At 37.7% G+C, this 26,716-nt stretch overlaps 1 protein-coding gene across 1 annotated transcript in view; it reads right to left on the minus strand.

Moving 5' to 3' along the window:
* Positions 1-26,716, minus strand: part of LOC124271647 — a 134,817-nt gene that overhangs the window by 11,708 nt on the left and 96,393 nt on the right. The window contains 10 exon segments of the mRNA XM_046706798.1: positions 582-630; positions 825-916; positions 2,014-2,112; positions 4,057-4,317; positions 5,016-5,237; positions 5,808-5,858; positions 9,182-9,308; positions 9,310-9,330; positions 10,793-10,870; positions 15,982-16,049. Of these exon segments, the coding sequence (XP_046562754.1) occupies positions 582-630; positions 825-916; positions 2,014-2,112; positions 4,057-4,317; positions 5,016-5,237; positions 5,808-5,858; positions 9,182-9,308; positions 9,310-9,330; positions 10,793-10,870; positions 15,982-16,049 (1,068 nt within the window).

A 26,716-nucleotide genomic window follows, 5' to 3' on the forward strand; every position in this document is an offset into this window, starting at 1 on the left:
GGCTACCCAACCGCAAACATAAACTTTAGAAATAATTCAAGTCAGTTGTTATATGTTATGAGTGAACAGCCCCCATACTCAACTTCCCGCTGCTTGCCATAAACTGTGAATAAAACGAGCCACACAGATCTAGGCAGGTGAAATGTCTGAATGTGTTTGTTTGTTTGTTTGTTTACCAGTTTGGTTGTTGTTTAACGTCACACTCAGCAATATTCCAGCTATGTGGCGGCGGTCTGTAAATATTCAAGTCTGGACCAGACAATCCAGTGATCAACATGAGCATCGATCTAAGCAATTGGGATACTATGACATGTGTCAACAACCCTCACCACCCAATCCCTTTAGTTGCATCTTACAACAAGCATGGGTTTCTGAAATACAGTTCTAACCTGGATCTTCACAGGTCCAAACTACCATAGACTTGAGACTTGTTTGGGAGTTTTATCAATTTTGTTACCAAAGTGGTAAATAGTCAACAGAAACATAGAACTTGAAATTCACATCACGATTATTACTGAGAGACAGTACTACTGAACTTGTCAGTCTAGCCAATATGTCTGACCATGGAGAGTTGTACTCACTTCTGTCTCCGTTCTGCGCCGACACGTTCGTGTTTATGTGGTAGAGATCCTGCAAATAGCCACAGTCAAGTCTTAGAAAACAGCAATCAAACATTTTCTACATCAACTTCAACCCACTACTCGTTAACATATAACATTTTCATTCACCACTACTTGATCAAACAGGTATGGTTGACTCTGATCAGGTTAATTAAGGTTCTACCTTGAATGTTATCAAACAGAAATAATTGTTATTTGACTTACAAATTCATCTCTAGCACCAAAGAGACCCGAAAGTGGCAGAGTTGCTGCCCTTGGCGCCACACCATAGGATGGTCCATAGCCAGGCTTGGGTGCTGAAATAGACACATGGGATTTAGCTCTGGGGAAACATGTATCAAACTGCCCTTCTCTGGACCAGGGTTGGCAGTGAGTGGGCAGTGAATTAAATTTGACCGTGCATCAAATTTTTCAACTTAAACAGTAGAGGTGTGACGATACGGAAATGTCACAATACGATACGTATCACGATATCTTGGAACGATACGATTCGATTCGATGCATATCACGATATGCTATCTTTAGTTATTTTCTTTAAAAAAGTATATTTTGATAGCAAGTAACAGTGTAAATTTTTACATAACCGTCAATTTCTAGTGAACATTAACAATTTTAAGGTTAACGATACATATCACGATACGAACAAAAGTATCGATATATTTATCGTCAGATAAAGTATCACGATTATCGATACTACGATGTATCATCACAGCTCTATTAAACAGTAAGAAAAATCTTGAGCCTGTAAAGACATCATTAACATCAAAGTTCAAGGTTACAACTATTAGAATTCAATTTCAGGATCTGTAATAAGGATCTGGACATACAGGATTATCAGTTGATGGATCAAGTTACCTCAATATCATAAAAATAAAATCATTTACTCTGACATGAAGATCATGAAGATCTGACCAACATTCCAAATAATGTCAATGGCAGGTGAGCCTTTAGTGAACTTTGACCCCCAAACTATCCGAATGATGCATGGATTCTTCTCAGCCAATAGCATGAACACAAAGATAACCTCAATCGTACACTCAGAAACAACAACCTCCATCAAACATCCCCAAAATATATATGCATGCATATAATTTGTTTCCAATCGAAACTGCCCCTTAATATCCATTATCAAGACACAGAATTCAGAAAAGTTTCTCAGAATGTTTTACTGGTTTAGTTTAAGAAGCCTTGATGCTGATTGGCCAAGTAGAAAGTACACTTGAAGTGACCTCCCATGATCGGATATTCAGACAGAGAGACATCATATCAGAGAAACCGATCATGTTTTTAAGCTTAAAAACCCCTTTCATGATTTCATATGAAGTAATTATAACCAACAGCATGTAATATCCCTACGAATCATTTGATTGTTGTTATAAGAACAAATCCTCACTCTGACTGTAGCCATAGCCGATGCCAGAGAGAGATCGGTAACCACGGAGATCGCTGTCATCCCATGCGTAGCGAGGTCGGTCAAGGAATCGAGAAGGAGCTGAAACAGGAAGTGAGGTGAGGTGAGGTGAAATTGGGATTAACGTCGTACTTGAGAATATTTCGCTCATATGACGACGTGCATGCGTGTGTATGTGTATGTGCGGCTGCTTGTACTAGCCCAGACTTAAGCTGGTTTTATAGTGCTAGCCCACTGAGATACCATGCCACAGTGAAGCATGAATATCCCACTCAGACACATTATACTGACTCCCAGCCGACCAGTCCTTGTTGTACCCATTAATGCCGAGCGCCAGGCAGGGACCAACAAGTACCATATTTTAACTTCTTTTGGTATGACGCGGTCGGGGATCGAACCCGCGACCTTCCGCTCTCCGGGCGGACGCTCTAACCACTACACCACGGAGGCGGTCTTGAAACAGGAAGTATCAGAATTAGACTGTTTGTCTTCTTTATGGGTGTTGTCTGTTTGTTAACTGGAGAGTTATAACTAAGATACCTCCATGTCATTACAGTACTAAAATGCTAAAACAATTTTATTCACTCAACAAGTCAACATATTATATGTCACTCGACAGCATAATATATATATAGGGTCAGAATTTGTTTTCTATCTGGAAAATTTCACTATGTTAGAAAAATAGATACAGCTACAAAATACGAACAAAAAGTAACCAAAATTAATGACAATTGATCACAGAAATTGTACAAAGGCATTGTAAACTCTGAATCAAGTAAATACGTTAATATATTCGGCCAACCACCCACTACCTGATCTCACTGACTGAGAGAGTGAGTATGGTTTTTAGCAATATTCCAGCAGTATCACGGCGGGGGACACCAGAAATGGGCCTCACAAATTGTGTCCATGTGGGGAATCGAACCCGGGTCTTCTGCATGACGAGCCAACGCCTTAACATCCAAGCTACCCCCACACCCCACTGACAAGTACATAGCACTGATGTGTATTGAAGTGCACCTCAAGCTTAGATGGACTTCAAACATCAATATAGCCTCTAGTCCTGTGTCAAGGATTTGTGTAGCCATTCAGGGAGATAACTCACATCTTACCTCTAGCCTCCATGTTTCAAGCATGAAAGAGAAATGATACAGGCTCTCCTACACCAAACCAGAATCAGTCATTTAACAAGTGTTTGCCACGGATATGATATGTCCCCCGCCGCTAAAGAATGGAATATTTATATTTACTACTTTTTATTTTTGGGTCACACCCAATGTAGGCTGTCGACATAATTGAAAACATTGGGTGATATCAAGTTAACAAGAGTTTGAAAAGTGGTCAAAGTGTCGTGGTAACCTTGAAAATAAGGTCAAGGTTACCTAAATCGACTGTGTCTGGGTAATCCCCCAATATTGGCTGTCACCAAATTTGAAAACATTGGGTACCACAGTTCATGAGATATTGCGGGAGAATCGGGACGTGCGTAGTGCGTACGTACTGACGGACAGATGCCGCTGAATACATAGTCCCCAATTCCGCGTTGCGGGGGGGACAACAAGTAGTTTTATAGGGAGGCTTCAGTGCCAACTGAATCATCTGACAGCTGTGATTGGATGATTTTGTGTAAAATTGTTGTGCTTTTTAAATGTACATCCATGAAGTAATTTAAAATAACCATGTTTTTCAATATTTAGAGCTGCCTTGGTCTACATTATAACTTATGCTGAATCCAATTACATATATTTTCAAGTGGTTGACATTTGTGCGGAACTAGGGTTGGTCTGTTTAGCTTCCTGTCCTCAGCAGAGGAGCTGGTTAAGCTATGGGGTATATTCTGCTTTTCACACATGTAATACCTGTAGGGGATTACTTTAAAAAAAAAACTATACCAGGATAAGATTCGTTTTTGTGGAACCTCTAGCTCCAAGAATTTTGACTTCGAACAAAATATGGCTACTTATATTACTTTTGAAATTGGAAAAAAGGTTTTTGACATTATTTTCCTTCTGACATGGTACTCACAGGCAAACATGGGTGACTGGAACCGGGTGCTGTATCGGGGCACATATTTGGCACTGGGGACCCGCGAGGAGAGCCAGGGGTCCATCGGCTTCTTGGGGAGAGACTTCCTCTCCTCCATCTCCTTGTAGATGAGGGAACCGATGCCGGACTTGTCCTTCAGCTTGGAGATCTCCTCCAGCTCACGCTCAAACTTCGGATCCTGCTCTACCTCCTCGTCATCATCTTCATCCTTCTCACCCCGACTTCTCCGCCGTTCCCGCACTGAGCAAAACATTAGCACATGAATCAACATATTCACATGGGCACTGGAGGGTTAAATAACACATCAACTGGTGACTCGTTACCCAATATTTGCATTTGTTACCCAATATTCGTCATATGTATCATATTTGCTTCCTAGAGGGTTCATTGCAGCCCCAGCCAACATATCCACAAAATACTCATAACATGTATCAGATCCATCACAAATCATTTGTGAACTGTTACATTCCTACTTCCTACACTCCACTCTCAAAGACAAAAACAGTTTTCATGATAAAACATAGCACTGTTCCTGTATTCAATAACAACATATTGAAAGACCCAATCATCAGTAACTACATCTAACAGTGTTCACGAATAGCGTCTGACCCTCTGACAAATCTGGCAGATTAGCCAACGGTCCGATAGAAGTCTACCACCCGCCGGCCCCAGTGTCTGACTGTATATTTCACAGTGACTTTGACTGAAGTTGTTATATGTGACATGTGACACTTTTTTGCTGTTTATAAATCTTATGTTTGTTAAAAATTTCAATGCCAATTATGAGAAATGTTAAATCTGAAATGTTTATTTAATTTTATTCTATGGGTCCTGTGAATTTTCAATGGGTCAGGCAGACATCTGAAACTTACAGGACCCAATGTCTTGTTACTTTGAAACACCATCCGTGAACACTGCATCTAAGCAGATAAACTTACAGATCTCTGGTAGAATGGCTGCCGGGGAGGCAGGTCCTGGCCAGTCATCCCTCTCGATCTTCTCAACCTCGTTTGGTGGGGGTCGCTTGCCCCCTGGGAAGGTACTCATCCTGACGGCCTCCGAGTTGCGGAGGCTGCTGGGAGAAGAGCTGCGCCGCACCTTGACAACACGCGTCTGCCCTGACGCCAGCGCCATCATCCCGCTGCTCCCCGATGCCGATACTACAACAGCGACAACATTCAACAACTACAGAACAGAAGGAATTGGGGAGGATATTTGATCCATTCACTGTCTCTAGGAAACGAAACAAAGGACTTTTGACCCACTATACAGTACATTTCTCACTTTGTTTATTTGTAGTTGTAACAGAGATCTGGAAATAACTGAGTCTGGACAATTTAGTGATCATGAACATCTGTCTACGCATGGCATAAGATGACATGTGTCAAACAAGTCAGCGAGCCTGACCACACAATCCTGTTAAGTCGCCTCTTATGACAAGCATGGCCATGGGTTGCTGAAGATCAATTCAAAACCTGCATCAGTTTACTAATGTGATGCATTTAACTGAACATAAAAGATTTGTCACTTGAATTCTGGCAAGTTTAATTTCTTTTTGTCATCAGTATATTTGTTCGAAAATGACATCCAAAGTAAATTCAGACTTAAATATAAACTTAACGACACTATTTTTTTTCAAATTTCACAACAGTAGGTAATCGTTTTATAATAAATGTTCATAATAAATACGTTCACAATAAATAATTTGCTAATAAATGAATATATCTTACTTTTTCTTGCTTTGAGAAATTCTGGTTTGTCGCTTGAATAGGAGAAGTTAGCTGAAATACAATAGAGAGAAACATATAAAAACAGCTTCGGTAATTATATCTGTTAACAACCCTTAACAACAAACAAAATTCTCATCTCTGAATTCAGTTTAAACAACAGTATGGCTCTATGACCCTGCCATGAGAAATGATGATGAGTATTTTAATCCATATTTTCATTATCAGTGTTACGTACCAAATTGATAATTTCTTTAATTTTAAGGGCACAAGAACACTTCATGGTCAAGCAGGAAAAAAATAAATGTGTACTCACAAATACCACTAAAACTTCACAAAAACATTTTTACTGAAATTTTGAAATCCACATTTTTATTTCCTTATGCAGCTGAAGGTGAAGTCCGAGAGTCCTGACAATCTGTTATGTTTCTATGGAGACAGATGCTCTGAGAAGCATCATCCAGCCTATTATATATTCCAATACATGCATGCATTTGTGCACTCCAAAGATGAACATACCAGATACAGAAGATGAGTTAAAACATGAAAGATTTGATACGTGCTTATAGAAGTTATTTGTCCAGAATACATTATTTCCGTCTCCTTTAAACATCTTTGTCCGTGACTGCCAAAATAAATAAAAACCTATCCATATTTTTTAATTCTGAAGAACATAACTTAAAAATATTTCCTGTCATACATCATTTATTCCACATTTTAAATGAAACAAAAGAAAACCATTTTCAGAGCTCCAGATAAGATTTTAAGCCATTATATTATTCCCTTGTTTTCAGTCTAATTGGGTTGTTGCATTTTTCATTTTGAAGCTTAAAAGTATGCCTCATGAACTGTTTCATAGTCTATACACGGCATTATTATTAAAACAATATGTTATTAACCATTTTGAAAATATCTTTCACAGATTTTCACCCCAGGTGACTTGAACTCAAGCTCACAGCAGTTTTGACAATTTATCTGTTTCCCTAAACAGGAAGTATCATGTGTCGAGGCAACTCCTAACAATGATCTAGACCTGATGACTAGAGAGCATAGGTTGCACTTCAGTGGTGTGAACACTGCTGTAGAGTTCAAGATCACTGAACATTTTCAATTTGATGAAAATACAGTGTATTTGGTGCCAGTTGAAAATGCTAGACTTCCGTAGTTAACCTATTGTGTTTGGGTAAATTATCTTGCAATTTTCTAAGATTGCAAATCAAAATAAACTGTGTTTTTATATATGTGTTTTAAACAAAAGGCTTACCTGGAGCACTGAATTTGCATAATTACAAAAACATCTACATATTTCAAAATCAGCATCCTGTGAATCTTTAGTATTCAGTGCTGGATATGTAACACATCATAAAAAACAAACAGTTAAAAATAAACAAAATAAAAAAACAAATAAGGATGATTGTCGTTTAGTATTTTAATGATGATATTCACGATAATCATTTATGAAATGACATCTTGTTAGAATTGTAACTTATGATCAAACTGAACATAATGTCGACATAAAATAATTTCATCAAAACTTTCTTACAAAAATCAAATTAAACAGGTCTAGTTCCAAGTCAATATAAGTGTTTTAGTGTTTTCTATGCTATTTGTAATATATGATTTTTATTAATGAATGTCAATATACTTTTTTTAACAATATTTAGGGCACGCACAAAATAAAAAAAAAAGAATGAGAGAAAAAAAAACATCTGACAGTATAATTGTCGTTCAATTCACAGCAACCAGAAACATCAACTTTACAAAAATAATTTGACGACAATGAGGGAAGGAATTAGTCTATAAACCTTGGTAACGTCCGGGCTCGACTGAAGAGAAGAATTGAAAATGTATTTATTTTCAGATGATCAGAAACACAAATCGATTCTCTCAAATTTCATATCATTTCTCAAATTACAGACGAAAATTGTTTAAAGAAACATTTTGTTTATATGTAGGTGATATGCATGTATGATGAAACAGCCAAAGATCTGGACTGTGGTTGCTATAGAAACAGCATCATATGCAACAAGGATGACATCCATTGCCGAGGTAACTGCATCCAAACATCAATGTTTTATTCAAACATAACTGATGCTGATATCAGAAAGTAGGGCCTGTAGCTCACCTTTACCCTTATATTCATATGACAACTTGACACAAAATACCCATGGAAGTCACATTGAATTACCCAAACAATTACCTGCTGGCAAACCTGAATGAATGTTGTTTTACGACCAAGTTAACAAAGGTATGTATCATAACATGTGCATAAGATACACTGGATAACCAGGAACGACCACAAGAGACTTTTCAGAACAAAGATACTACGGGAATGCCCATGGAGAAAACATAAAGTAAGGTCGGTTAGTATTTCCTTTAGCAAAGAATTTCTCAATGTGTGAACCTGAAAATTCACCTGTTCAACTGAACAAAGTTGAAAATATACTGATGATGAAATCATATCTCATTCCATTTGACTAAAGATTGCTCATACAGTAAAATAGATGAAATTTAAAAGCTTTTAATCAATAACATAAAAGGATCATAACATTTTTTCAGCTGAATATTTTGTTTGATTGTTTGTTGAATAATGCAGGAATGGGAGAAAAAATTATTCCTTCCTTTTACTAAAGAAGGCAGGGGCGGTGGGGTAGCCTAGTGGTTAAAGTGTTCGCTCGTCATGCCAAAGACCCGGGTTCGATTCCCCGGGTGCAATGTGTGAAGCCCATTTGTGGTGTCCTCCGCCGTGATATTGCTGGAATATTGCTTAAAGTGGCATAAAACTAAACTCACTCACTAAAGAAGGCACAACCGAAAATGACGTATGAGTACACCTCCCCATGTCAACATCACTAGAAGTTTCTTTTAAACAACTGAATTAGAAACTTGTATTCCAACCACACGACCCAAAAATAACAAACAGCCCTGTGATTGATATCATGAGCAAAGCTCCATGCTGTGACACACTATCAACCAATTTACAAAGCCTACTAACTTGATCCACTAAATCCCCTTGCATATAGGCACAGATTGCTGAGGGGACTGCTTCCTTGACTCTGACAGGACATTTGCAATTCCTTTCACATGCAACGCTTTTAAGACGCTAGATCAAGAACCAAAAAAACGCATTTCTTCATTAACTACAATCTTCTCTCAACAGATACTGTAAGCCCTTGGTATTCAAATCACCCTCTAATACAAAAACATTGCCCTTGAATACAGACACCTCAACTCAGAACTTTTACTGTAAATCCAATCTACAAAGGAAAGAAGAAACTATCTTCACTAATGACAACTAAAATCCAAAGCTGGATAAAAGTGTACCGACTTTGGTCGTAAAGAAACAAGAAAAGCAAATAAGTTTCAAATAAACGTACGTGGTCTATGATATTGGGGAGATTTCTGAGTTTCCTTAGGGTTGAGGCTCGCTCGTTTTAAATAATCCGTTTTGCTGTTCTCCAAATAACTGCCAGTGTAGAACCGACCGAAGTTCATCCCCCGACTTTCTTTCCATCGAAGAGTCATGCTGCAGATGTAAAGAACACATTTTAGTTTCAGGAAGACATTAAAACAAGTTCTGTTAATGAGAAAAGAAGAAATGGATGTATAAATGTTTGATAATGATCAAAATGGAACTATAGATTTTAGTACAAAAGAATTATCAAACCTTTCAAGAAAGAAAAACATTGCAAAAAAATATGAGATAAAACAAACATCATAGGGCAGAAAAATGGCTAAGACTTAAAGATAGGTTTTAGAAAGAAACATTAATTCAGCCAAGACATATTATCAAATCACCTAATCATTATACTTATAATGGCATTACAATGGAAAAGAATCTGTAATAGTACAAAAAACATATGAAGATGGTTCACTACACATTGTGGATGTGATACAAGTTTTCTCTGACCTCTTAACATACAACATGATGATGTGATTGTGAGATAAACCATACCTAACTGTTTCTAAGTGAAGACTTGTTTAATCACTATGTTTGAAACTTTCAAACATCAGTATTAATTGTGATTTCTAACTAGATGCAATAAACTTCATCATCATGGCAGAAGTTGCAAAGTGTGGCAAGAAATAAAAGCGCATAGTTTCCTGGTGATAAGTAATTTGCTTGCAGAGTGACTAAAGACAAGCATGAACAGATCGAGAGAAAAAGCACAAAATGTTGCCTCGTTTGTTTACAAACCTTTCTGGAATTTGACCAAAGATTTCCCGGTAAACACATCCCAGCTAATGAATGCATTAAACACTAAAAGAACGAACATGTACTGGATGAACGTCAAACTTAACAATTTCACGCAATTGTGTCTTTGGCAATAGAAATCAAGTATTGGTTGAATTTAAAATATTAGCCATGCAAGCTGCATAATATTTGCAATTTTGCATGAAATGATTATTTTTATGGCTTCTGAGGTGCTCTTGCTACATGCACTGAGAAAAATGTGGGAAAACATTATCTTATGTTAAATGAAGATGATTAACAAATCTCAGTTTTCATAAAGCTTATTGTTGCACAAATGACTGAAAATATCAGGACAAAACTTTCCATGCAAAAAAATGACAACTCATTTACGAAATATTGCTCAACTTGTTAAAAACATTTTTGAAACATCTTTTGTGAGCAAAATTCATTTTTTAAATAAGATATCAACCATGGTGAAATGATCTATATGAACATGATCATATTTCCAAAAGACTGATACCAACCTCATACACAAAACCCTTTCTTTCATAATCATGAAGATGATTAATGAAATAATGGTTTAAAATGAACATACCACAACATCAACACAACTACAACGTGCCTTCAAAAATACCAAACAATATCAAACACAACAAGATAAAAAATAACACATTTATCAGTATCCAGTACTTTTCAAAACTGATCAATCAAATTTTCATCAGCAAGTGTTGCTGTAAGGGAGATAACTCTTACACTGCAGAGCTAACTCTCACCAAGGGAGGTAAGTACATACCGAGGCATTCCGTCTCCAACTGCTTGTGGTAGAGGCTGATGTTAAGGAACTAGTGGGGCTCGGGCAGCGAAACGAAAACTAAACAAGAGGACAGCAAGAAAGAAAGAACTAAAACGTTAGCTCACGCTCACCAAGGGTGACCAGCGTTGGTGCCAAAATGTTTCTGTCAAGGTGAAAGTTGTACTGACATCTCTACCAAAACACTAGGTTCAATTCCCAAAACAGTAACTATATCAGAAGCCCACAAAGACATTGCATGAATACTGCTAAAACAATACCCGCTCCCTCTTTAATATTTTAAGCACTGAATTTCTTTCACCAGAGAGTATTTTTGGTTGGATGTTTATATTTAGAATTGGTATCAAAACAAAGCTTTGGTGGCGAATTGGTCTAGAATATTTACCGTTACAGAACACAGACACCATGCTTGGACAAGTGGGGATGCTCCAGAGAAAATGTTTTATATACTTTCACCTTGACAAAAAGTAGAACAAAAACGTTCCACATAAATTCAAACAAAAACCTCCACAAGCTCATTTCAAGCAACAACAAAAAGCAACACAAATATTGCTCATAACAAGTCATAAGCAGTGTCATTACCTGCAAAATACTTTCACATTAAAACCTTTAGCTTGAGTGAAATTTCAATATTTCCATCCAAACTTTTAAAAATCTGATAGCAAGGTAAAGGTTTTAAATGTGATATTTACAGGACACTTGGGAGAAAAGTCAATAACACTTAGTAAATACTTAATACTTCACTTCACGATTCATTTCATCTTTTTTAAACTAATCATAAAAAAGGTGCATTGACAAGTCAGCAAATCTATGTCAACCGTCAACAAGATAAACATCCATATTTACACAACATTTTACGTTACAACAATGAAAACATTTTTGAAATATTTTCATAAATTTGCTAACTAGCAAACATATTTTCAAATATCACAAAATCTTGACAACAGCTGACATAGGACTCACCAACATATCAGAAAATAATCACATGTCAGGGAATCACAGAAATAAACATGCAATGGACGAGTCCTACGGATGTTAAAGAGTTTGTACATGGCTTGTAATCCTGCAATGTACAACACATGACGTACATGTCCCCATCCCTGGGATCCTGTTGGTGACAGCAATCATTCTTACTGGTGACAAGAAATGTCGCTACTTGCTTCTACCCAGTGAACCTTGTCTTCAAAGATGCTTGTAATGCATGTAAACATGTAGTTGTTTACGTGAACATAAACATCAAGATAATAATTAGATTTTAATCCCCACCAGTCTCTCAACCAAACTTTCATGTGACATCTATATATAGTCCCTGACTACCTACAAACTCTGGATGAAGGAGTAATTACACATTACAGAAGTTGACCTCCAAATATTTTCCTGTTTATATCACTACGAAATGCGTCGAAATGCGTCGTAAGAGGCCACTAAATCAGGTGGCGAGGCTCACTGACCTGGTTGACACATGTCATCGTATCCCAATTGTGTAGAAAGATACTCATGCTGTTGATCACCGGAATGTCTGGTCCAGACTCAATTATTTACAGCCTGCCGCCATATAGCTGGAATATTGCTGAGTGCAGCGTTGCGGCGTTAAACGTCAAACAACAAGCAAACTACTTTCCTGTCAAAGTAAACAGCTTGCTCATCACCGTAATGAACAAATCTCATAATTGGCCATCCAAGATTCCAAAACTTTTGAAATTCATATTTCAAAAGGACCGAATAACCCTTCTCCTTACCTGTTCTTTCTCCAGATATACACTAATTAAACAATAAATCATTAACCCTAACTGCCATTCCATGATTTAAAAATATTCCAAACCTTTACAAATTGAGTTTTGTCAAAAGGAAAATTAATCCTGTCCTGATTTCTCTATCCATATAAATTCATAACCCTAACACTGTTTGCGTGTTGTGTAATTCCACACTCAGCAATATTCCAGCTATATGGCGGTGGTCTGTAAATAATCAGGCCCAGAAATCCAGTGATCAACATCATGAGCATCAATCACCATAACACTGACATATTTCAAATGAGCCAGAACAATTTCCACCAGAAAAGGGACAACACAAGTTATTTGTCCTTATTCAAAACATTCAGATTCAATCAAGAATTCTACACCCGTGACCCATCATAGTCCACAACATTACAAACCAATTACTGTCTCCCTGATCACTGAGATAAGACACTTCAAATTCTTCAAACATAACACAATCCAACAATACATTACACTGTAGTCATCACAAGGAAACAAAAACTTCAAAACAGCTGCCAAAACCACTCAACACCCATTAAAAAGTCACACAACCACTCCAATATTAACACCACAGCTATGAAAACCTTACAAATTCAACGAAATAAGTTCAACATGGCTGCAAATAAATGCAACAGCAACATCAAAACTGCACTTAAAAATTGGATATTAGTTAAAGTAGCACTCATCCATACCTTCGTAAATATTTTTGGTGAAAAAAACAACAAAGATTAACTACTGGCACAGTTCCTATCAGATACCACAGACCAGTGAAGTCTCAAGCTGTTGGCTTCCCTTCTGGTTGAAAACTCATTAATCTATTACTATATTTATAAACAGTCATTTTTTTCCATGCCAGACAATTACAAAATGGCACGTTTTTATGCGCTGATAACCTGCTCGCCACTTTCACATGTTTAGGGTTAGGTTTAATGTTGGAACGAGTGATTACTTAATAATATTTACTTAATCCAATCTGTAGAAATTTCTTTTACATTATCCTTCATGTCTGTTGAGCCTCGAGGCAAAAAAGACTTTGAACAGTCAGTAATGATAAAAGCTATCAGGCCATGATAAATGAATTATATTTTTTTCATCCATTTTTTCCCCCAATAATATGAAGCAGGCTTATTTTTTTTTAAATAATTTTCTAAAACTTTTTCAAGGCATCCTTGTGCATTAACTTCAAGTTGGAATTGGTAGGAAAGTACATTTCGCAATTTCATCACCCTATGAAAGAGAGAGAATCAGATAAAAAGAAAAAAAAAGATGGCTGCCAAATGGAAGCCATTTTGAAACTCAGATGTTGGTGCCATGATGATAATTTTACCCTCTATTCAGCTAGTAAAACGTACTAGACACTAATTTCCACGGAAATTACTTTGCCTGTGATGCAACAAAATGGACCTGCATGAATTTATTAAGGAGTACATCTGGATACATAAATCTTTACAGAATTGTAAATATACTTCATGAATCATTTGGCTAGATGTTTTTGTAGTATACCTGGGAATGGTCTGTAGAACACATAAGCACCAACAACTGATCAGATAATCATATTACACTTGCAACTATCATCAGTAACTGGGATCCTTAAAACACCAAGCAGCTTCACCAGTCTAAACATCTGAACACATTGAACATGTGCATAATTAACAGTTACTTCGGAAGAAGGTCGGATAACTGCCCAACACAAAAATAGTTATATGATCTAAATAATCCATCCCTGAATCCAACCAATCTGCAATATCTGTATCCCTGTCTCTGCACATGATGCTGAGAGGATGAAACTGATGACTAGTTCTCACGATTAAAATAAAACCCAATTCCCTAAATCACATCAAACTGACTGCTTCCTTCCAAAGCCCCCCCTCTCCCCGTTCCTTAAACTTAGCCCCTACCCTTGAAACATCCACTCGTTTCAGTTTTCAAAATCAACCTTTGCCTTTCAATGAACGGGGGAAAAAAATCAATTCCAGGATCAGAATCAATTTAATCTTTCTAATAACCTGCTGACAGCGAAAATAGTTTCAATATTCTCAAGAAGCACTCCCTTTCAATCTGCTTGATATTCCAGCAGGGAAATTAATACTGATGGATGCGACTGACAACTGGTGGCAGCATCCGCGAGTATGCAAGCAAATTCCAAATTAATCCAATTGTTCGTCCATGAACATTAGCAAAATTTATGGTCCTCAATAAATAGCCTTGACTTCGGAATGGATACATCAAGTTTCAAAACATGACTCATCAATTACACGACACAATGAATGCACTCGGAAAGTGACTCGCTGGGAATTAGTCCTAATTCTGACCTCTCACCTCTCATGTGACTGGATCTAGATGCTATATTTGCATAATCCCTGACATGAATTCTGCAATGGTACTTGAGATAAAAATGTGTGGTATGTTGAAGAAAGATTTTATTATTTGACTGTGTCAATACACATTTAATCCTTGAGACTTATTTACATAAATGATCGCATATCCCTACAAAAGGACTTACAGCTTGTTTGACCGCATGAACCTATGGTTTATATTGTTGGCTACAGTCAAAATGTCTAATTAATTAATTCATAATTATGACAATTTTGGTCTGTCATTGGCACAACTAAATTTCTGTTGACACAATTGCCAAAAGATATCACCCTCATGTTTATTTCTGTGATTACAAAAATGCACAATACACATAACCTGAAACCATGACCAATGCCCAATAGAAAGGATTAGCCAGTGTCAGGGACACTTTTAAGACTGAGGTCAAGGTCAAGGTCTGTAAGGTGAAGGTCATGGTTGCAGGTCACGGTAACACCTGTTGCAGGGCAGTTACACCATGAAGCAAAGAAGAGACCAAAAGTGGGTAAAAGGTAAAAAGCAAAGAAAAGTGCACCTTGGGAGATACAAATTTGGCATGATGTGTTCAACAATATTCAACTATCCACAATTCACTGACAACAAAGAGTGTATAAACTAGCACGTCTGCTGCTACCATCTGCTCAGCTTCCATGAAAACACTCTTTCTGAGACCACGTTCTGATGTAACATGTCTTTTAATGCAATTTGGTAATGAGATAACTTCGGACATTATTGAAAAAGAAAATCATGAAACATGGAAATGAATGATGGGTTCATGTTACTTTAAAACATGGAAGTGATTTATTCATGTAAACATGCATAAACATGTCAAAAATATCTAAAACTTAATGTCATAAAGTTTGTCACATTCCCCAAATTAAAGTTTTGGAAGAATATTCTTTGCAATTCTAAAGCTGGGAAAATGAGTCAAAAACCTAACTGGCAATTTGTCATCCAAATCTTTATACATAAGTTGACTTTGGCTCCTGGAACAGAGGAAGCAGACGTACTAGCTGTGAGGTGCATGCCTTGTGACGTGTGTGTGATGTGGGAGGGTCTTACCTGCTGGTCTGTTGGTGTGTTCTCCTCATCTTCATCCTCACTCGCGGAATGGTCAGTGGACTCAGGGCCTGCAACAAAAACAGGGCCATAAATACTCAAGCAAACAAGAATAGAGAGTCTTTGATAGACCTGCAGAAGTTGGACGAACATGAAGTTACCACACTTATAAGGCTAACAATTTCTTTATTGTTTGTTGCGGTGTTCCAGGACTACTACATGCCCTATCATCATCACCTGATGAAGGGAGGATGCTTCAAAGCATGGAAAAACAAAAAGATCTGAAAATGATTCAAGAGGGGCGAGTACATGTTTAAGTGCCATTTCAGTAACAAAAATGAATCAAAGTTTCCATTTGGAAAAATAAAACCAACTAAGACATAGCTGTTAAGATTTGAATTTACATTGTTACTTTCATAGTCTGTAGCCAGGACCCTTATAATTAAAGATCCAGAGTATCTCAGCCATATCACCCCCCCCCAAAAAAAAAAAATTACAAATCTTTTTTAGCCCAGGCAAATCTGTGCATCTACTGTAGGCTACATGATCACTGCTGGTCTGTTGGTGCATGCTACTTTTGTGAAGCAAAAATATAGTTCAAAATAATGGCATTATTGATATCTTTCCCCATACTTCCAACACAGCAGCCGGCTGGTCCGTTCCATGCCAAATCTTTACCAATTTACAACCAGACCTCAAAGCAAGGTCAAAGTTATTTCCCTTGGATAATCAAAACATGGCAGCATTGAACCGTCTGGACAGTCAAGCTGACATTGCACGGCCAGTGCAACGTTCTACAAATGCCAGAGTTCATCCCATCCGACCGTTCCACAGACACATTAAAAGAACGTCTGGCAATAAATTGTTTCCAATGCAGTGCTGTATTGCGTAACAATCAGCAGAGGCTGTGGGCATCAAAGTCATCCTTCTTCGATAGAGCAATTATTAGTTCACGATCGAAACTCTTCCACAAACATGTTAAATCAAGTCATTATCAACACATTTTGTGGTGATTACGCTAAGATATCAAGGCAAATAAGTACCAGTTCACTGAAACTTTCCACTAGGGTCATCTCCCATCAAAAGGACTCACTATGCCAGCAAATTATTTTGCTCATCTTTTCAAACATTCCTTTTAAGACTGAAACTCTCTAAGGAGTGAATTTGAAAAATTTAATGGACATCCTACACGTATATAATACTCAACAACTCCCACGCCAGGCAAATATATTCCATGAGGACGAACATCGTAGCAAGCAATTCTGGCACAGGTTCAAGAATTCTATAAAAATTGAAATTGAGAGAAAGATATTTGGAAGTTAATGTTCCTACTTAACTTGCAACTATTGCCCTGAAAGCAATCTCACTGTTGACAAATGTCAATGGAAGTCAACAATAAACTTACATGTTTTTCCGACCAATGTTCAAGAAGTTTATTAAAGCGTCTGCAAACTCAGAAAATGTACGTTTCCATCATGAAAGTAGACATATTTGTAGATGAATAAATACCCCAAGGGTGGAGCATGGATGAAAAACATCATGATTATACCCTGACCATCTTGTGATATGGACAGAATACAGATGTCTGCACTGTTCCCTTTGTTAAAAGATGCAAACAAGCCTTTTCCAAGATCAAACTTTGATGAGTACTACAGGAAAGTAAGGGTGAGTGAGTGAGTGAGTGAGTGAGTGAGTGAGTGAGTGAGTGAGTGAGAGAGAGAGACAGTGAGTTTAGTTTATGCCGCACTCAGCAATATTCCAGCTATATGGCGGCGGTCTGTAAATAATCGAGTCTGGGACAGACAATCCAGTGATCAACAGCATGAGCATAGATCTGCGCAATTGGGAACCGATGACATGTGTCAACCAAGCCAGCAAGCCTGACCACCCGATCCCGTTAGTCGCCTCTTACGACAAGCATGGGTTACTGAAGGTCAATTCTAACCCAGACCTTCAGCGAGTGAAAGGGTCAGTTGTTTGACAAGCAAATACCTTAACCACTGTGTATGTCTCATGCACCTGTCCAGTGTTAATCCTGATGTAAATTTATAATGATCTCTAAAATTCTCCCTCTTTTTAATCTATACATACCCGTAATGATCCGGGTTAGAATTGGTCTTCATCAACTCACGCTTGATTTAAGAGGCGAGTAATAGGATTGGGCGGTCAGGCTCGCTGACTTCGCTGACACATGTCATCATAACCCAATTGCATAAATCGATGCTCATGCTATTGATCATTAGGTTGTTTGGTACACACTCAGTTATTTACAGACAGCTGTCACAGCCAATATATTGCGACATTAAACAATAAACAAACCCTATCTATATGTTTGTTTGTCAGAATCAGCATAATTAGATAAACACATCCCTTCAAGAACACCAGCATGTCTGACACATCCGCACAATCACAGACCATGGCGCCAGGGCAATAGTGTGAGAAATTGTGCCTTATCAACTTTTATCAGAGACAGGATTTGTTTCTATTTTTCAAACTCAAAATATTGCGAAGAGAGTTGTAAATATTTTAAATGCCTGGCTGAAACCTGGCAGCAGATTGATCAGATATAATTCAGAACTCTTCACACAACAGAGTGAAGAACTGATACCCTGGCACATGTGGTGCAAGTTTTAAAGACACTCTAGACATTCCAAGTATGCAAGACTCCCAGTTCTAAGTGTTATAGTTAAACATATTTTTTATTGTTTGTTTTCAGAAGTTTCAAAAGATGCAAACAATGAAACATTATGAGTCTCAAACAGCTTCAAGATCTGTCTATTTTGCAGGAATATATTTCAGTGTTCAGCTCCATCTTCTGAAAATATAGTTTGTCTATGGCTTAATGCTGCACACAATTTTCCGGCCATATGACAGTGGTCTGTAAATAATCAAGTCCAGACCAAACAATCCAGTGACTGACTTTATTAGCATATGTGCATCTCGGACACGATGACATATATCAACCAAGTCAGTGAGCTTGAACACCTGATCCTGTTTGTTGTTTCTTATGACAAACATGGGTTGCTGAAGACCCATTCTAACCTGGATCTTCATGAGATCCAAAACATAGACCTGAGTGAATTGGATTGCTGACATGGTTTTGTCGACATTCACTGGCCAAAATAAGAAGGTCACACATTTTGGATCCGTTTGGACATAAGTCTATAGGTATTCACTGTATGGAGTTGTCTCCCTTTACAATACAGGATGTGATGGTTACATTTCGGATCAGAGACAAGACCCAATAATAATCCATTTCCTATCATCACCTTGAGGGTTCTGACAATGTGGCACACATTTTTTACCAATATGAAGTGGGGGTTTTTGCTGACAAAAACCTGACATTTATTATATTAATGAAATACTAATCAAACATTCAATTGAAAATTTGATTTTCAAGTCTCAAATAGAAATATTGCTGAGGCAGCTTAAAGCAACATATACTCACTCACTGTTCACCACAACCAGTGAATGAATGAGTTTAGCATTCAGCAATATTCCAGCAATATCACGTCAGGGGACACACATTGTACCAAAACTGGGAATTGAACCTGGACCTTTGATGTGACAAGCAAAAGCTAGCACTAGGCTACCTCACCACCCCTCAACACAAGCAAAAGCTAGCACTAGGCTACCTCACCACCCCTCAACACAAGCAAAACCCATTTACTAAATTACTTCTTGGACAATCAGTGTCCTGAATCTGGTCTAAAAAGTTAACTTAGCGCTAAGACCATCTTTAATCTATGTTAAGGTTACAAAAGTAACAATGATCTGAATGCTAAGATAGCTTTGTGAAGTCAGCCCTTAGATGAGTTGAGTATAGTACTATTATAGTTGACTTCACAGGCCGGTCATCAACACAACATGGATTTGTACTTCACAGACTTCAGCGCCATACCCCACCAGTCATAGAAAGATGCCTTGATCAAAGGCTACGCACACTTCAAACCAATTCTGTAAGTTCCAAAAATATAATTCTATTCATCAATTCCTTCACAAGTTTTAACCCCCTCTCAAGTCAAACAAAACGCATAACCTTTAATCAAATCAGTATTTTTCGCAAAAATATGTACTACTCCTCTCTCAGCAATTTCCTATCACAAATGTACACTTGAGCAAACATCAAACCTAATTTCATCATATCCTTTTTCACATCCAGTCATCTCTAGGGCTCAATCATTTTTCGTAAAAGACAAGATCAACTTCATTATATTTCCTTCAACCAAACAGGAACATTTTCAACTGGTCAAGGTCATTCCAATTTTCTTTCGACAACCTATCAACAAAAGATCAAGAAATAACTATCGAATCAATCACTTTTTTTTACACCAGCAACAAAACACTTTAGGTTGACTTTCAAAGAATACACTTGATTTCTTTCATGGCAACTTCTTCTGACCTTGGTTTGACAAGGTCATTTGAGGTCAGATGCATGGAGGCGGCCATGACAGCTGGGATCGATGGTGATGCGATTCATTACTCAGGTTGGAGCCCTATTGGGTAAGTAAGTAAGTTATGGCATGCAAGCTCTCAAAGCTCCTTGGCTGAGTCAGCAGAGGAAACCACTTTTTCTTGTAAACGCTGTCTCCCAGCTTTCATCACTTGTGAAGATCACCCATTCCTGCTTAATTGATGATCTTGGGATTGTCTCAAGGACAAGATATTGGTTCTTTTGTCTGCATGGCAAAGTTTTTACAAAGTGAGAACAGCAAAAACCCTAGCACAGATATCCTGAGTATGGGTGAGTAAATGAGTGGTCGGGTTAGTGAGTGAGCAAATGCATTAGTATGTGAGTGAGTGAGTGAGTGAGTGAGTGAGTGAGTGAGTGAGTGAGTGAGTGAGTGAGTGAGTGAGTGAGTGAGTGAGTGAGTGAGTGAGTGAGTGAGTGAGTGTGTGAATGAGGAACTCAGCTTTAGAGTGAGAGTGAGTTTGTTCCAACCATACATCAAGTCTTTCTACTAACATAATAAGGGATGAATAAAAAAAGTTATATAATTTTAAACCTAATCTGAATTTTGACATGAAGGTACATGTGACATATGCAGCTCAACAACTGTCACCAGTTATATTTCAAGTTCAGTTTTGACTGCAAGTTACAGTTACTCAACTGTGTACAATAAAACATGAAAACTGCACATAGATGACGCAACACTGAGATGCCACATCAAAGTGATGAAGCAGCACCAAGTTGGACAAATCAACCAAAAGGCGAAATAATAAAATAAACTAACGTTTAATTGACCAAAACAATGCTGGTTAATCAGCACAAAATCCAAACTTCCAACAAAGGATAATTTTCCACCTATCATAAATGATTGAGCATCTAAACCTTTTCTCCATTATCAACGTGCTACAGCATGATTAGGCAATCGACAAAATCGGCCATTATTCACAAAACTTGACTTGTCATTGAGCATCTTCAATGCTAAGTCAACATGGCCATGCAAGGAAGCAGACGGCAGCCAATCATGTCCACTTTATATATCACTTGGAGCAGACGGATAAGAAGAAATGATACACTGACTCTGCGACACGAGAATCAAATTGTCTAAAACACCATGGCAATCTCACCAACACAGAAAGCAATACCCAATGGAATTTCCAAAACAGGTTGCAATGGCGCCAAAGTTCCATTTATCAAGAACATGTTTTCTCTTGGGACGGTCTCAAGGGTGCCTTATAGGTATTGACACAGGGCATATTTGATAGCATTAATGTAAGGTATGGTCATATGAGCCGAGCTCACTTTTTCCTTGAACAATTTGCAAGCCAAGCACGTGTGAAAGTTACATAAAATTGAAATGATAACATGTTCAGCATGTGAAATGGCATCAGGTCTTATCATGTCCATTTCTGTAGAAAACCTATGGGGATTGCAACAGTTCCATAGGCGTTTGGGACATTAAATGTTTTTTATAATATTTTTTTTCAAACAGTGCATTTAGCACGCAGCAAACTTTCAAACCTATTCCTCAGGTTTAAATTCATTTGCTGTGGGAAATTCTCCAGTTGAGTGCAATTCAGTCAATTGTTGTTTTGGAAAATATCCAAGTCAGCTCTGCAAATGTCCCTGGAGTATAGGAGTTCACTGGTAACAAAGTTTACTTAAGTATTTCATAACAGACTTTTCTGAAAGTTTCATTTATACAGAGGTGAGTGAGTGAGTGAATGAGTGGGTGATTGAGTGGGTGATTGAGTGGGTGAGTGAGTGAGTGAATGAATGAGTGAATATTTAATATACACATCAGCAATATTTCAATCATATCGTGACAAGAACTTATTTGACATTTGTAAAGAATATGTATATTTTATAAAACCTGTCATTAAAGGACAGCCCAGGTGAGTGAGTGAGTGAGTGAATGAGGGAGTGAGTTATTATGCAAAGTTTCAAATATTCCATATGTTGGGAGCAACTAGACTCCAACATGGACATTAAACCTGGCTCACACATGACAAGCAAGGCATTAACCACCAGGCTACCTTGCCACTTAGGGACGTTGGTGAGTGAGTGAGTGAGTGAGTGAGTGAGTGAGTGAGTGAGTGAGTGAGTGAGTGAGTGAGTGAGTGAGTGAGTGAGTGAGTGAGTGAGTGAGTGAGTGAGTGAGTGAGTGAGTGAGTGAGTGAGTGAGTGAGTGAGTGAGTGAGAGAGCTTGAGCGAGCGAGCGAGTGAGTTATTATGCAAAGTTTCAAATATTCCATATGTTGGGAGCAACTAGACTCCAACATGGACATTAAACCTGGCTCACACATGACAAGCAAGGCATTAACCACCAGGCTACCTTGCCACTTAGGGACGTTGGTGAGTGAGTGAGTGAGTGAGTGAGTGAGTGAGTGAGTGAGTGAGTGAGAGTGAAAGAGTGAGTGAAAGAGTGAGTGAAAGAGTGAGTGAAAGAGTGAGTGAGTGAGGTCTACATTGTCTATTTCTTGGTACAATGACAAATGTTTTCTACTTATTCCATTGACATTACAATAATTTAATATGTTATAAAAGCTATATTCAATCTGATGTCTTTCAGTGGCATTTAGAAGTTGTACAGTGATGTCCAAGATATTTTATGGATTAAACTTCTTTATAATTTCTCTCACAACGTTTCGAGACCATTCCAGGTCCCTTCATCAGGTGAACTGGCCAAATGAACTGGCAGTTAGGACTATGACGTCATCACTATGACGTCATTACTGAGTTATGACGTCACAATGCAAGTGACATCACAGTACACTAGGGAGAGTACTGTATAAGTGAGTTAGTTACATAATGATGAAATTCATGCTAAATAATAGAGAAACAAGAGTCATCAGAAGATGACATATCCCCGGCCCCACATCTTTGAAAGAACAAATCATCTGACAGTTACTTAAAGTCTAGCTTGATTTTTAGACTAAGTGCAAATCGTTTCCATGGAAATCATGAAAAAATAAATGACAAAATCTGCAAATAGCAAAAGGCACCACTTTAGGATCTGCCTCACATATCTGCTAAGTTTTGCTGAAAGATATTAAGAAGTTTTCGCGTTGTGCTCGGAAACAAAACCTACCCCTCCCTTTGAGACTAAGTCCAAATTGTTTCCATGGAAACTGAGAAAATAATAAATCACAAATATCTGCAAATAGCAAAAGGCACCACTTTAGGATCTGATTGATATATCTACCAAGTTTTGTTGAAAAATATTATACGGTTTTGAGTTGTGCTCGGAAGCGAAAGCAATGATTACTTTTTGAGACTAAGTCCAAAATGTTTCCATGGAAACCAGGAAAATAAAAATGCCAAAATCGGCAAATAGCAAAGGCACCACTTAAGGTTCTGTTTCATACATCTACCAAGTTCTGTTGAAAAATATTGAACGGTTCTTGAGTTATGCTCGAAGCAAGCCCACCCCTCACTTTTGAGACTAAGTCCGAATCGTTTCCATGGAAACCGGGAAAAGTAAAAAATGCCAAAATCTGTAAATAGCAAAGGCACCACTTTAGGATCTGATTGATATATCTACCAAGTCTTGTTGAAAAATATTTAACGGTTCTTGAGTTATGCTCCGGAAACAGAAACCCACCCCTTCCTTTTGAGAATAAGTCTGAATCATTTCCGTGGAAACAGAGAAAATAATAAATCACAAATATCTGCAAATAGCAAAGGCACCACTTCAAGATCTGCCTCACATATCTGCCAAGTTTTGCTGAAAGATATAGAGAAGTTTTCGAGTTGTGCTCCGGAAACGAAGCCCACCCCTCACTTTTGGGACTAAGTCTGAATCGTTTCCATGGAAACCAGGAAAAATAAAAATGCCAAAAATCTGCAAATAGCAAAAGGCACCACTTTAGGATCTGTTTGATATATCTACCAAGTTTTGTTGAAAAATATCAAACGGTTCTTGAGTTATGCTCCGGAAACGAAAGCAATCCTTACTTTTTGAGACTAAGTCCAAAATGTTTCCATGGAAACCAGGAAAAATAAAAATGCCAAAAATCTGCAAATAGCAAAAGGCACCACTTTAGGATCTGTTTGATATATCTACAAAGTTTTGTTGAAAAATATTGAACGGTTCTTGAGTTATGCTCGGAAATCCTTACTTTTTGAGACTAAGTCCAAAATGTTTCCATGGAAACCAGGAAAAATAAAAATGCCAAAAATCTGCAAATAGCAAAAGGCACCACTTTAGGATCTGTTTGATATATCTACTAAGTTTTGTTGAAAAATATTGAACGGTTCTTGAGTTATGCTCCGGAAACGAAGCCCACCCCTCACTTTTGGGACTAAGTCTGAATCGTTTCCATGGAAACCGGGAAAAATAAAAATGCCAAACATCTGTAAATAGCAAAAGGCACCACTTAAGGATCTGTTTGATATATCTACCAAGTTTTGTTGAAAAATATTGAACGGTTCTTGAGTTATGCTCCGGAAACGAAGCCCACCCTTCTTTAAGACTAAGTCCAAAACGTTTCCATGGAAACCGAGAAAATAAAAATGACAATAATCTGTAAATAGCAAAAGGCACCACTTTAGGTTATGTTTGACATATCTACCAATTTTGGATGAAAAATATCGAACGGTCTTTGAGTTATGCTCCGGAAACAAAATGATTACGGACGGACGGACGGACGGACGGACGGACGGACGGACGGACGAACGAGGCGACGACTATATCCCACCGCATTACATGCCGGTGGGATAAAAAAGAATAGTAGACTCGTTTTTTCTTGTATCTAAAGTTCATCATATCTAAAGTTCATCAAAAGTTCATCAAAAGTATACCTGCCAAGTGCATGGGACCTCTTGATTAACTTTTGATGAACTTTTGATGAACTTTAGATACAAGAAAAAACGAGTCTACTATTCTTTTTTTGGAAAGCCTGCTATCAAGTAACCTTTGTGTAATTAGCAGTTGTTGTGTATTGACAATTCAACTTTCTACTCTATTATTTAGCATGAATTTCATCATTATGTAACTAACTCACTTATACAGTACTCTCCCTAGTGTACTGTGATGTCACTTGCATTGTGACGTCATAACTCAGTAATGACGTCATAGTGACGACGTCATAGTCCTAACTGCCAGTTCATTTGGCCAGTTCACCTGATGAAGGGACCTGGAATGGTCTCGAAACGTTGTGAGAGAAATTATAAAGAAGTTTAATCCATAAAATATCTTGGACATATATTCAATCTGTTATAAACTTCACAAACACAGTGCTCTTATGGGACCTTCAAAATCAAATGCATGTAAAAACCCCAAAATATAAACAACAGAAATTTGTTATCCTCCAGAATTTTAAATGACCCATCTCAAATACTAAACCCCAATCACTCTGTTCTGACATCTGGAAAAAGATATCTCATCCCCAACAGTTAAACCTAAAAGGCCAAAGGCCGCTTATTTCAAAATTACTTGCAGAAGGTTAGATGATATCTTTTTCAGCTATTTTCATCTTTTCTTTTCTTTAACCCCCTGGATGCCACAGGGACATATATGTCCTTCCCCTTCAACCCTCAATTTGAAGTCGAATAAAAATCAAAATATCCCACGCACACAAATACACTTCACAGTTTCGAATTCTGCGGGAAATTCCCTGTTTCTTGATACCATCCACTATTATTTTAAACAAAACTCAAGTGCTGAAAATGACCTTACAAAATAGGCTTCATCGAAAATGGCGACATTTTTGACACAGTATGAAATCGCGATTCACAGCGTTATTTGCTGTATGTTTTGCAATGTGAAAATCGGATAATTACTGTGAGTATTGAATTTCAAAAATAACATATTTATGATCACTGATATCAGTTTTACATGATTTAGCTAATTATAATTCTGAAACGTTGCCGATGAATCTAGAATCGCTGGGATGTTTTCGAAAATGCACTTACGAACACCGTGAGCGCTTTCCGCCATATTGGATAGTGTTTACAAAATCACGTTTAGCGAAGGCGGTATTGAGGCGCCTATTACATCAATGCATTATATTTCATATTCAGCTTCGAAAAATGCATCACTGAATTCCCCATACATTTTAGAATCAATTTGAAACTGGTCTGTGTCACCAATAATAACTGTCTAGATAAAATGAGGCGAAACATATTGGGTGTGAAAGCGAGCGCTGTGCTTGAAAGACTGCGTTTGTGTGAAATGTAAACAAAGACAAATTCGATTTTACACTGCGCAGCATTTTCTGAATTTTTCAACATTCATCCGTCTATTCATTGCTTGCAATGGCTCAATACCTTTAGAATATACATGGAAAG

This window comes from Haliotis rubra, unplaced genomic scaffold, assembly GCF_003918875.1.
Source record: "Haliotis rubra isolate DU_JTF1 unplaced genomic scaffold, ASM391887v1 Scf162, whole genome shotgun sequence".
NCBI classification, from domain to species: domain Eukaryota; kingdom Metazoa; phylum Mollusca; class Gastropoda; order Lepetellida; family Haliotidae; genus Haliotis; species Haliotis rubra.